General features: G+C 41.0%; 1 protein-coding gene across 1 annotated transcript in view; it reads right to left on the bottom strand.

Annotated features, from left to right (window-relative positions):
* LOC103734122 (40S ribosomal protein S11-like) overlaps positions 1-10,833 on the bottom strand; it is a 57,004-nt gene extending 46,171 nt beyond the window's left edge. The window contains 1 exon segment of the mRNA XM_017798121.1: positions 10,405-10,833. Within this exon segment, the coding sequence (XP_017653610.1) occupies positions 10,405-10,833 (429 nt within the window).
* Positions 10,834-11,117: the final 284 nt, after the last annotated feature.

Here is an 11,117-nt window from a genome sequence, read left to right as displayed (position 1 = left end):
GTAAAGTTGGCCTCAAACTCACAGAGATCTGCCTGCCTCTGCCTCCTGAGTGCTGGGATTAAAGGCATGTGCCACAACACCCAGCTAGATTATTTTTAAAAATATTTATTTTGGAGACCTTAGCAGACAGCCTGAGAGAGCTTGTTCTGGCCTCCATTTGTGTAGAGGCTGAGATCCTGAGAACACCTGGATCCAGCCTCCACATGGTGGTGAACTTACCCAACACCCTAACTGGGATTATGAGATGCCCCCTCCCATGGCCCTAGGGCAGACCTCTGCCCTATGGTAGGGTAAGGTTGAGACCTTAGCAGACAGCCTGCGAGTGCCTGTTCTGGCCTCCCTCTGGCATAGTGGCTGAGAAGTCATCAGATTGCCTGAAAGTCCCCAAATTGGGCCACCCCTTAGGGAATTTCCCAAATTTTCTCTGAGTTTCTGCTAATAGGGGTCCAAACCTTAGAAAGAAGCCTGAGTGTACCTGACTGGAACCTGACTTGGGATTCTGTGGGTGCTCCCGAATAGCTGATTTGAAGCTATCAGTTCCCTCCAAAATAAAACCGAGAGAACCTGAAATCTAGACCAACCAACTTTACATAACCAAAAAGAAAACGACCAAGGCACATCAATAATACAAACAGAATCAAACTTCAACATGATTTTCATACAAGAATCACAAACAAAAGAAATTCACATGCCAACATCACAACAACAAAAATAATAAAATGGAAAGCCGAAACACTATGTCCCCACCAAACTCCACTAGTCTTTTAGAAGAGTTCTGCAAGGAGAACCCTCTAAAGATGACCCAGGAGAGTTCTACAAGGAGAACCCTCTAAAGGTAACCCAGTACACAGAATTTAAAAGAACAATCATAAACATAATAAAAAAATTCAACAAATTTAAAGAACACACAAACAAACAAAAGAACTAAAAGAAGATAAGGATAAATTTTGAATAAATTCACAAAAGAGATAGAAATATTGAAGAAAACTGAGATTGAAATGAAGAAGAAAGTGAAAAACTCAGTAAGGCAACTTGAAACAACAAGGGAAAGCCTCACCACTAGAATGAATGAAATGGAAAACAGAATATCAACAGCAGAGGATAAAGTTGAAGAAGTGGACCACTGAAGCAAAAATTATGAAAAATTTAAAAAAACACAGGAATGGAATATGCAGATGTGGGACACCATGAAAAGACCAAATCTATGTATCACAGGTGTAGAGTAAGGAGAAGAATCTCAGGTTAATGGCATTGACCAGATCTTAAACAGGATTGTAGAAGAGAATTTCCCCAAATTAAGGAAAGATGTCCTCATACAAATATAAGAAGCACATAGAACACTAAATAGACAGGACCAGAAAAGAAACTCTTCACAGTATACCATAGTAAAAACACTAAGTGTACAAAACAAAGAGAAAATACTGAAAGCAGCAAAAGAAAAACAAGTCACATATAAAGTCCATCAGAATTACAGCTGACTTAGCAATGCAAACTATGAATGCTAGAAGAGCCTGGCCCAAGTTATTTACTGTTCTAAAAGACCGTAGATGCTAGTCCAAAATACTTTACCCAGCAAAAATGTCTATTATAGTTGAGGGGGAAAGAAAAATCTTCCATGACACAAATAACCTGAAAGAATACATGTCCACAAAACCAGCCCTTCAAAGAATACTAGAAACAATATAAAGAACGGAGAAAGGAACAACTGTACCCCAGGGGCAACAAACAAAACTAAATAAAGGTAAAATTGTGGAAACACAAAATTAGACAAAGAATGAAAACAGTAATAAAAATGATGGCAACAAATACACATCTTTCAATAACAACTTTAAATATCAATGGGCTGAACTCCCCAGTCAAAAGACACAGGCTAGTTGAATGGATTAAGAAAGAAAATCCATGTTTTTGTTTTTTGCAAGAAACCCATCTCACCTTCAAGGACAGGCACTACTTTAAGGTAAAAGAATGGAAAAGAATATTCCAAGCAAATGGCACTAAGAAACAAGCAGGGGTTGCAATTCTAATATCTGACAAAATAGACTTCAAACTAAAACTGATCAGAAGAGATAAAGAGGATCACTTCATTCTGATCAAAGGAACAATTAACCAAGAAGATACTACAATCCGGAACATATATGCAACAAACTTTGGTGCATCTAAATTCATAAAAACAGCACTACAAGACTTTAAGACACATATTAATCCCAACTCTGTAATAGTAGGGGACTTCAATACACCACTGTCTCCATTAGACAGGTCAACTGGACAAAGAATAAACAGAGAGACATCTGAATTAAATGATACCATACATCAAATGTACCTAACAGATACCTTCTGAATATTTCACTCAAGCGCCAAAGAATATACTTTCTATCCAGCACTCCATGGAACTTTCTCAAACATTGACCACATACTGAAGCACAAAACAAACCTCAACAAATACCAAAAAATAGAAATAATTCCATGCATTCTATCAGACCACAATGCAGTAAAGCTCAAAATCTACCCTGGAAGAAGCCCTAGTCACTACACGAACTCATGGACATTAAACAACACACTCCTAAAGGATGAGTGGGTCAAAGGAGAAATTGCAAAAGAAATAAAAGAATTCCTGGAATTCAACAAAAAGGACAATGCAACACACCAAAACCTGTGGGACACTTTAAAAGCAGTCCTAAGATGGAAGTTTATAGCTCCAAATGCCTACATTCAAAAATTAGAAAGAGGGGCTATAGAGATGGCTCAGCAGTTAAGAGCACTGACTGCTCTTGCAGAGGACCTGGGTTCAATTCCTAGCACCCACACAGTGGCTACAAACTGTCCTTAACTCCAGTTCCGGGGGAATCTGACGCCCTCTTCTGACTTCCACAGCATTGCACGACATGGGTGCACTCATATACATGCAGGCAATACACTCACACACATTAAAAAAAAAATTTAGAAAGCACAAATAAATGACCTAACATGGCAACTTAAGACACTGGGAAGGCAAGAACAAATGAAACCCAAACCCAGCAGAAGAAAAGAAATAACAAAAATCAAAGCTGAAATTAATGAAACAGAAACAAAGAAAAGAATACAAAGAATCAATGAATCCAAGAGCTGGTTCTTAGAAAAGGTAAACAAGATAAACAGACCCTTAGCCCAGTTAACCAAAAGAAAGAAAGAGCAAATCCAAATCAACAAAATCAGAGGTGAAAGGGGAAACATCACAACAGACACCCAAAAGATCCAGAACATTATAAGGAAATACTTTAAAAATTTATACTCTACTAAATTTGAAAATCTAAAAGAAATGGATGGACAGCTAAAATCATGGGAACCACCGAAGTTAAACCAAGAAGAGATCAACAGTTTAAACAGACCTATAACATATAAGGAAATCGAAACAGTAATACAAAGCCTCCCAGTTAAAAGAAAGCCCAGGCCTGGATGGATTTACAGCAGAATTCTACCAGACATTTAAAGCAGATCTCCAACCAATACTACTTAAATTATTCAAAATGATAGAAACAGAGGAAGAACTTCCAAATTCGTTCTATGAAACGAGTACCACTCTAATACTCAAACCAGATAAAGACACAAGCAAAAAAGAAAACTATAGACCCATATCCTTAATGAACGTATATGCAAAAATTCTCAACCAAATACTTGCAAACCACATATGGATGCAGAAAACTCCTAGAACTGATCAACGTTTTCAGTAAAGTCGCAGGTTATAAAATCAATCTACAACAATCAGTAGCCTTTCTTTATACCAATTAGGAGCAATTGGAGAAAGAGTACAGGCAAACTCTCCCATTCACAATAACTGCAAAAAAATAAAATAAAATAAAATAAAAAAATCTTGGAATAAACGTGACCAAAGACATCAAAGACTTCTACAATCAAAATTTTAAAGAAAGAGATTGAGGAAGACACCAGAAGATGGAGGGACCTTCCATGCTCATGGATTGTAAGAATTTGTAAAAATTACCATCCTACCAAAAGCCATTTATAGATTCAATGCAATCCCAATCAAAATCCTCATGACATACTTCACAGAATTAGAAAAATGCCATCCTTAAATTCATATAGAGGCACAAAAGACCCCAGGTAACCAAAGCAACCCTGAGCACAAAGAGCAATGCTGGAGGATTACTATACCAGATCTCCAAGTATACTATTGAGCTATAGTCATAAAAACCATATAGCATGCTACTGGCACAAAAATAGACACATAGATCAATGGAGCATTATTGAAGACCCAAATCTGAGTACACACAATTTCAGCCACCTGATATTTGACAAAGGTGCCGAGAACACACAATGGAGGAAAGACAGCATCTTCAACAAGTGGTGTTGGCAAAACTGGATCTCCACTTGTAGAATGAAACTAGATCCTTATTTTTCACCTAGCACAAAGGTCAAGTCTAAATGAATCAAAGACCTCAATGTGAAACTGGAAACCCTGAAACTATTAGAAGAAAATATTGGCAGTAACTTACAGGATATAGGTGTAGGAAAGGATTTTGTAAATCAGACAGAAGTTGCTCAGGAATTAAGGTCAGCAATCAACAAGTGGGACCTCATTAAACTAAAAAGCTTCTGTACAGCAAAAGAAACAAGAAAGTAAAGTAAAAACCCACAGAGTGGGAAAAAATATTCACCGGTGATATATCTGACAAGGTTTAACATCTAGAGTACATGAAGAATTCAAAAAAGAAGAAGAAAGCAAAATACCCAATTAAAAGATGGGCTAAAAATCTAAATGGACAGTTCTCAAAGGAAGAAATAAAGATGGCTAAGAAACATCTTAAAAAGTATTCAACATCACTAGTAATTAGGGAAATGCAATTTAAAACCACGTTAAGGTTTTACCTTACCCCAGTCAGACTGGCTAGGATCAAGAGAACAAATGATACCAAAGGCTGGCGAAGATGTGGAGAAAGGGGAACGCTCATTCAGTGCTGGTGGGATTGCAAATTCATCCAACCCTTATTCAGTAGTAAAGAAAGATGAAATAATGAAATTTTCAGGTAAATGGATGGATCTAGAAACTGTTATACTAAATAACACAGACTCAGAAATCCAAAAGATGTATGTTCTTCTTCATTTGTCGATCCTAGCACCAAATCCTTATAAGTGAGAGCATATCCTGATGCAACTGCAGGAACCAAGAATATGGAAGGGAAACAGGGAGGTAAAGGGAAAGAAGAAACCATAATGAAATTTTCAGGTAAATGGATGGATCTAGAAACTGTTATACTAAATAACACAGACTCAGAAATCCAAAAGATGTATGTTCTTCTTCATTTGTCGATCCTAGCACCAAATCCTTATAAGTGAGAGCATATCCTGATGCAACTGCAGGAACCAAGAATATGGAAGGGAAACAGGGAGGTAAAGGGAAAGAAGAAACCTGAGAAAGAAGACTAGTAGGATAAAGGTGTTACTAGGGAGAAATATGTAAAAAGGGGGTAGTTAAAGTGGAGGGGTGAAGGAGAACTATACAAGAAGCTATGGGAAAAAATTCTCCAGATACACAGTTAAAAAACAAAACAAAACACAAAAACACCTTAAGCACAGAACACACCCTATGGGGTGTGTATGCTTCCTTCCAGAAGCAATACAGTTATTAAATAAAAATCCCAGTGCCAGAGGTAGGTGCCCCCCATAAGCTGTTGGCCTGAGGGGCCCTGGAGGTCCCCAAAGCAAAAACGCCATTGCCAATAATGTTGGTTATACACCCGAAGTGGATGGAGGGACCCTATTGCTGAAGACACTGCTTGATGTGAGTGCAGGAGAGGGAGAAATCAAGCTTTGGCTAAGCTGGAAACTCCCTGCCAGTAGATGAGTGGCTTTCATGGTGCCGAAAAGTGATATGCAGATGACTGGGGGAGCATTGGTCCCTATAATTCTGCTCAGTGACAGATCCCAGGTGTTGCACTATCAACATACCAAACAAGATGCTCCTGCTGGTGCAATAGTGGGGTGTCTAGTGTATGTACAACCAGCAAATTTACGATTAGATATAATTCCCGCTCCTAGGGATGGAACACACATCTGGTACTGTAGACCTCCTGTAGCAGGGGAGAATATAGGTCCCAATGAGAAGCCACTGCAATTGTTTTGTTAGATGGATGTGATGCAGCTGCTAAAGTACAGTTCAAGTATTTGTGTTTACACCCATAGGCTAATTTGTTATAGTAACCACTGTTTAGGTGTTCTTGCTTCTTGCTCTTTGTGTTTTTATAGTAGATAGAATCCCACTGAAACTGGCCAACAGGCCATGAAAACTGATGATTCAGAGACCCAAAAGTTCAGTGCCTTGCCACAACAGGAGGAAGATTATCACACACCTACCACCTCCTTCAAGGTCAAGGACTTTTGAGGAAGAGGTTGGCGGAAGGAATGTAAGAGTTGGAGGAAGTGTACTTCGACCACTACGGTCAGCAAGCTATAGTCACACCTTCTTCCCACGCTCATCAAGGAGTCGAGGGGGGAGTCAGTTACCCTCCCACCCAATCAGTCAACCTTAGCTACATGTGGGGGAGGGGCTAAGGGTAGATAAGCCAGAACGCCAGGAGGCCCCTCTCTCACCATTTTCTGCAGCTGTCGGGAAGTCACAGGATCTATATTTGAGTGTGGACTTTCCAGTGCAGCTGTAAATGGGGGGGGTGGGGGTGGGGAGCGCCTGCTCCTCTGTAAATAAACCCCACCCTATGCTCTGTTAAAAAAATGGCAGGTGTTTGGATAGATAGATGAGAGGGATCTGACTAGACTGCAAGTGGATGGGTTTGCACTGGGGAAAGTCTGGAGATTCTGACTTGACACAGAGGGCCTTAACACCTCGGACAGAGTACATGGCTTCCAGTTGGGGGGCTATGGGAGGGTGCTGGTGGGGTCGGGGCTATAAAGATGATTTAGATTGTTTGAGATATTTTGTATGAAATACAACAAAATTTAATAAAAATAAAATAGATACAGAAAAATGGATAGAGCTGGAAATTAAAATAAGACAGATTCAAAAAGAAAAAATAAAATGTTTTGAATTCTTCCTCAAGTACGTTTTGTATTTTTTTCTTTTCATTCTTTTGATTTTCATTTTTTTAAAGTTTATTTTTTTTGTTGTTGTTTTGTTTTGTATTTTTGAGACTGGATCTCGTGTAGTCCAGGCTGGCCTTGAATTCCTTACCCTCCTCCTTCCACCTCCCAAGTGCTTGGATTACAGGCATGTGCCGCCACATCTGACTGAAGCGGTGGGTTTTGCTGCCTCTTGATTTCTCTGTTTAGGCTGACTTAATGGACAAAAACAAACCTAATGTTATTATGTGACTTTCATATGTGACTAAGATAGTCAAGTCCATTAATCTAGAGATTGAATAATATTATTTATTAGCAGTGTTTAAATCTTTACTAAGTTTTATGTATACTAGTATGTTAGGTTAAAACAACCATTATCAAACTGATCATAAAGATTAAAGAGCAACTAATAGGCAAAAGGAAGAAAGAAAAAGAAAAAAAGACACAACTGTGCTGCTGATTAGGAATACAGGAATCATACAAAATCTAGAAAACGGTCATACAGTCCATTGTTCTCAGCTAAGCCACAATTCCATATTTTGTGGTTGAAGAGATTTGATGGTTAAATTATTGGCATGAAGCTAGAGATTCTTTGACTTGCATTTGAAATTTTGTACCTGACAGTGCTTACTCTTGACCATGGACTGTCTTCCTCCTACTTCTAGACAGGATATAATCCACTGTTGAAAGCTGCCATGTCCAATAAGGCACCTACTAATCACTTATGGCAATTTAAATGTAAGTTAAATAGGATTAAATTTTAGTTCTGTTGTAATAGCCACATTTCACATGCTCAGTAGCCACAGTGGGCTAGCGGTAACCTACTGGGTCTGCACAGATGCAATCAATTTTTATCACTACAGAAAATCCCTGTGGCTGATACTTGTGGAGAATGTGGGATGCTATGGCTATCTACCTGCTCAGATGTCTTCTCTGTATATAATGGCCAACTTTTACTACTATGAAGAATCTAAAATATGTTAGAAGGAAATGGTGTATTTGGTATCAAATTGCTCTCCCCAATGAGTGATTTCCTCTTGTATAGCCCAGTTGATGGTGTTAATTATTGTTTGAATGGCTAGAGTATACCACAAGAAATAAAACTTCGTGATACTTTTGAAAAAAAAATTTATGTGTATATGTGAGAGTATGTATATGTGTACCACTTGCATGCTGGAGCCCTTGGAGGTCTGAAGAGGGCATCTGATTTGGAACTGGCCATTTTGGCAGAAGATGGGGATTTGGTATTCAGCACCCACATGCTGAACCCCCTGTAACTCCAGTTGCAGTGAATCTGATGCCCTCTTCTGGCCCTTTCAGGCACTGCATTATATGGATGCACTTATATACATACAGGCAAAACACTCATACACATAAAAATAAACAAAACTTTAAAAATCCAAACAGCTTCTACATATGTTCCCACCCCCACCTCCGTTCATAGCCTTGCCTAGTCTTGCCATCCTGGACCAGTGTTCATCTGTGACACCTGAGAGTCACTCACTTTACCAACCCAGATCTCAAGCTAAAAGCAGTAAATGCCAACCCTCACTGACAGGAACATGATCTGCAGCTATGATGAAAATGCTTCAACAAGGAATTAAGACCGTACTTGAAACAAATGAAAACACAGTCTCAGTGAGCAATGATGAGATATAAAGAAGAACCATGTGGAAATCTGAGCTGAAAACTGCAACGCTCGCATGAGAGAATAGTAAAGTAAGTGGTGGGCTTTGGGGTCCATTGATCCAATAGTCTGACAGCAGAAGGGAGAGGTACTAAGTCACTGTAGAATAGCCCCTTTCCTGCTACAGCCATTTTTTATACATTAAAAATTTTGTTTGTTGTGTGTGTATGTATGTATGTATGTATGTAGTGTGTGTGTGTGTGTGTGTGTGTGTGTGTGTGTGTGAGTGCCTGTGCCATAGCATGCATGTAGAGGTCGGAGGAGAGCTTGCAGAAGTCAGTTCTCTCCTTCCATCATGTGAGTCCTGGGAATCAAACTGTTTGTCAGGTTTGGGACCTCTCCTTGGCCCCATACATACGATTATACAAATGCAGTGTGGGTAATGTACAAAGGCTACATGCTACTTGAGCCCAACTATATGGAACACTGGAAAAGACAAAACTATGGAGACAGGAAAAGGCTTGGTGGCTTCCAGGGCTTGGGGGATGGGAGAAGGGAATAAAGGATTAACAGATGGAATAAAAGGCATTTTTAAGGCAGGGAAACAATTTGATGTGGTACTCTAACTGTAGCTAATGGTATTGTGTATCTGTTCAAATGCAGAATGCACAATATGAAGTGTGTGGCTTTAGCAAACAAAGGAAGCACTCTGGTGAGAGGCTGGGGTGGGGGTAGGCTGTGTGCGTTGGGGGAGGTACCGAGGCAGCTTTGCCATGCAATTAAACCTCCTCCAGCAAGTGAAGTCCATTAACTTCGAAGAGCAGTGATGGCCACTGAGTCTGCATGGCGTAAACAGGTGATCTCACCTCCTAAGCTTCAGTTTAGACTCACACTGATCCAGCTCACATTCAGCTGCGCACACACCCACCCCTTGATTCTCTTTCTTGGCCATTTTGCCCAAGCCCAGGCTGCCCTTGACTTATTTAACTTCTATCTACCGTTTCCCCTTAATCCCTAATGGTCTAGTAGGTCTTAAAAAAATATTTATTGCTTTTATTTTATATGTATGAGTGTGTTGCTTGCATCTGTGTAAGTTCACTCATGTTCTGCAATGCCCAGGGAGGTCAGGAAGGGAGGTCAAAAGAAAGCCTGTCAGGTCCCCTGGAACTGGAGTTTCAAACGGTTGTTAGCCTCATGCCAACCGAACTCTGGTCTTCTAAAAGAGCGACCAGTACTCTAACTCTCTTTAGCCCTGGGTTTAGATCTTGAATTTGGAACTAGGTAGACTTGAGTGACAGTCTTCCTAAGTTTCATTTTTCTTATCTGTATTAAAACTTGGATCTGGAGGCCAGCACATAAGATGGCTGAATGGGTAAAGCAGTCACTGTGCAAACATGATGACTTGAGCTTGTTTCCCAGAACCCAAAGATGGAAGGGGAGTCTGGACTCATTCCATAGAGTTGGCCTCTGACTGCCACACACCTCCACTCCCCCTACCCCCCCACCACACTTCAGAAAATAAAAACCACTACAAAATAAAACGAGGATGTGACAGGATCGCTGTGTAAGGGACCCAGACGCAGCAGTTTATGTGCCCTTCCCTTGCTCTTCTGGTTGCTTGGGGGACGTGGAGTCTGGGAAGCCAGTCCTTCCAGAATCCCTATAAGAAATAAGGAGCGGTGAGAGGAAGGGAAGGGGGAGAGAACTCCTACATACATCTGGAGAGCTCTTGGCTTCCTGGGTCCTCCTGGGGGCACGGAGCACGTGGGGGGTGGGGGAGGATGTTGTTTTTCAAGAGACAGAAGCCTCCGTTTCCGATTCTCACAGACGACCTGAATGCCCACCGCATCAGGCAGGGAGAGCTGCCCAGATCTGACACTAACTCCTTGTGGCAGTGGCTGGCAGGCCCACGGGGCCCGCGGGGCTGCCTGCGGGAAGGCGATGCTGGATGAATTTAGCGCCTGTGAAGGAGGCCCTGGGACAGACTCCCTCTTTGTTCCCAGGACACCTCCCAGACATGCAGTGCCAGTTCTCTTCCCTTGGCCCCTGTGCACGGTCAGCTGCGAAGAGAGGCGCAGAGGCTCCGGTTTCAGCCCCAGAAGGAACCAGTTAATCTGTGTCTTGGAGACCCCCAGGCACATTACACCTGTGTGGTCTTAGAGCTTATACTTACCAAGTTACCAACTCCAAACATTTTTTACTGTAGCCTACAGTGGGCAAAACATTTTGCACCATGATCTGGTGAGACACACACAGTCTTCCCCCCGCCCCCATAAGCATTTAAAATATGAAGTGGGTCTGAGGAGATGGCTCAGTGGGTAGAGGGCTTTGTTGCCCAACTGGGAGGGCTGAGTTTGGATTCCCAGGCCCTCTTAATAGACAGGCATAAAGGCCTGCATATGTAACCCCAGTTTTGTGGGGGCTG

This window comes from Nannospalax galili, unplaced genomic scaffold, assembly GCF_000622305.1.
Source record: "Nannospalax galili isolate Female #2095 unplaced genomic scaffold, S.galili_v1.0 scaffold356, whole genome shotgun sequence".
In the NCBI taxonomy this organism is placed as follows: Eukaryota; Metazoa; Chordata; class Mammalia; order Rodentia; family Spalacidae; genus Nannospalax; species Nannospalax galili.
This window is presented reverse-complemented; position numbering and strand designations above follow the sequence as displayed.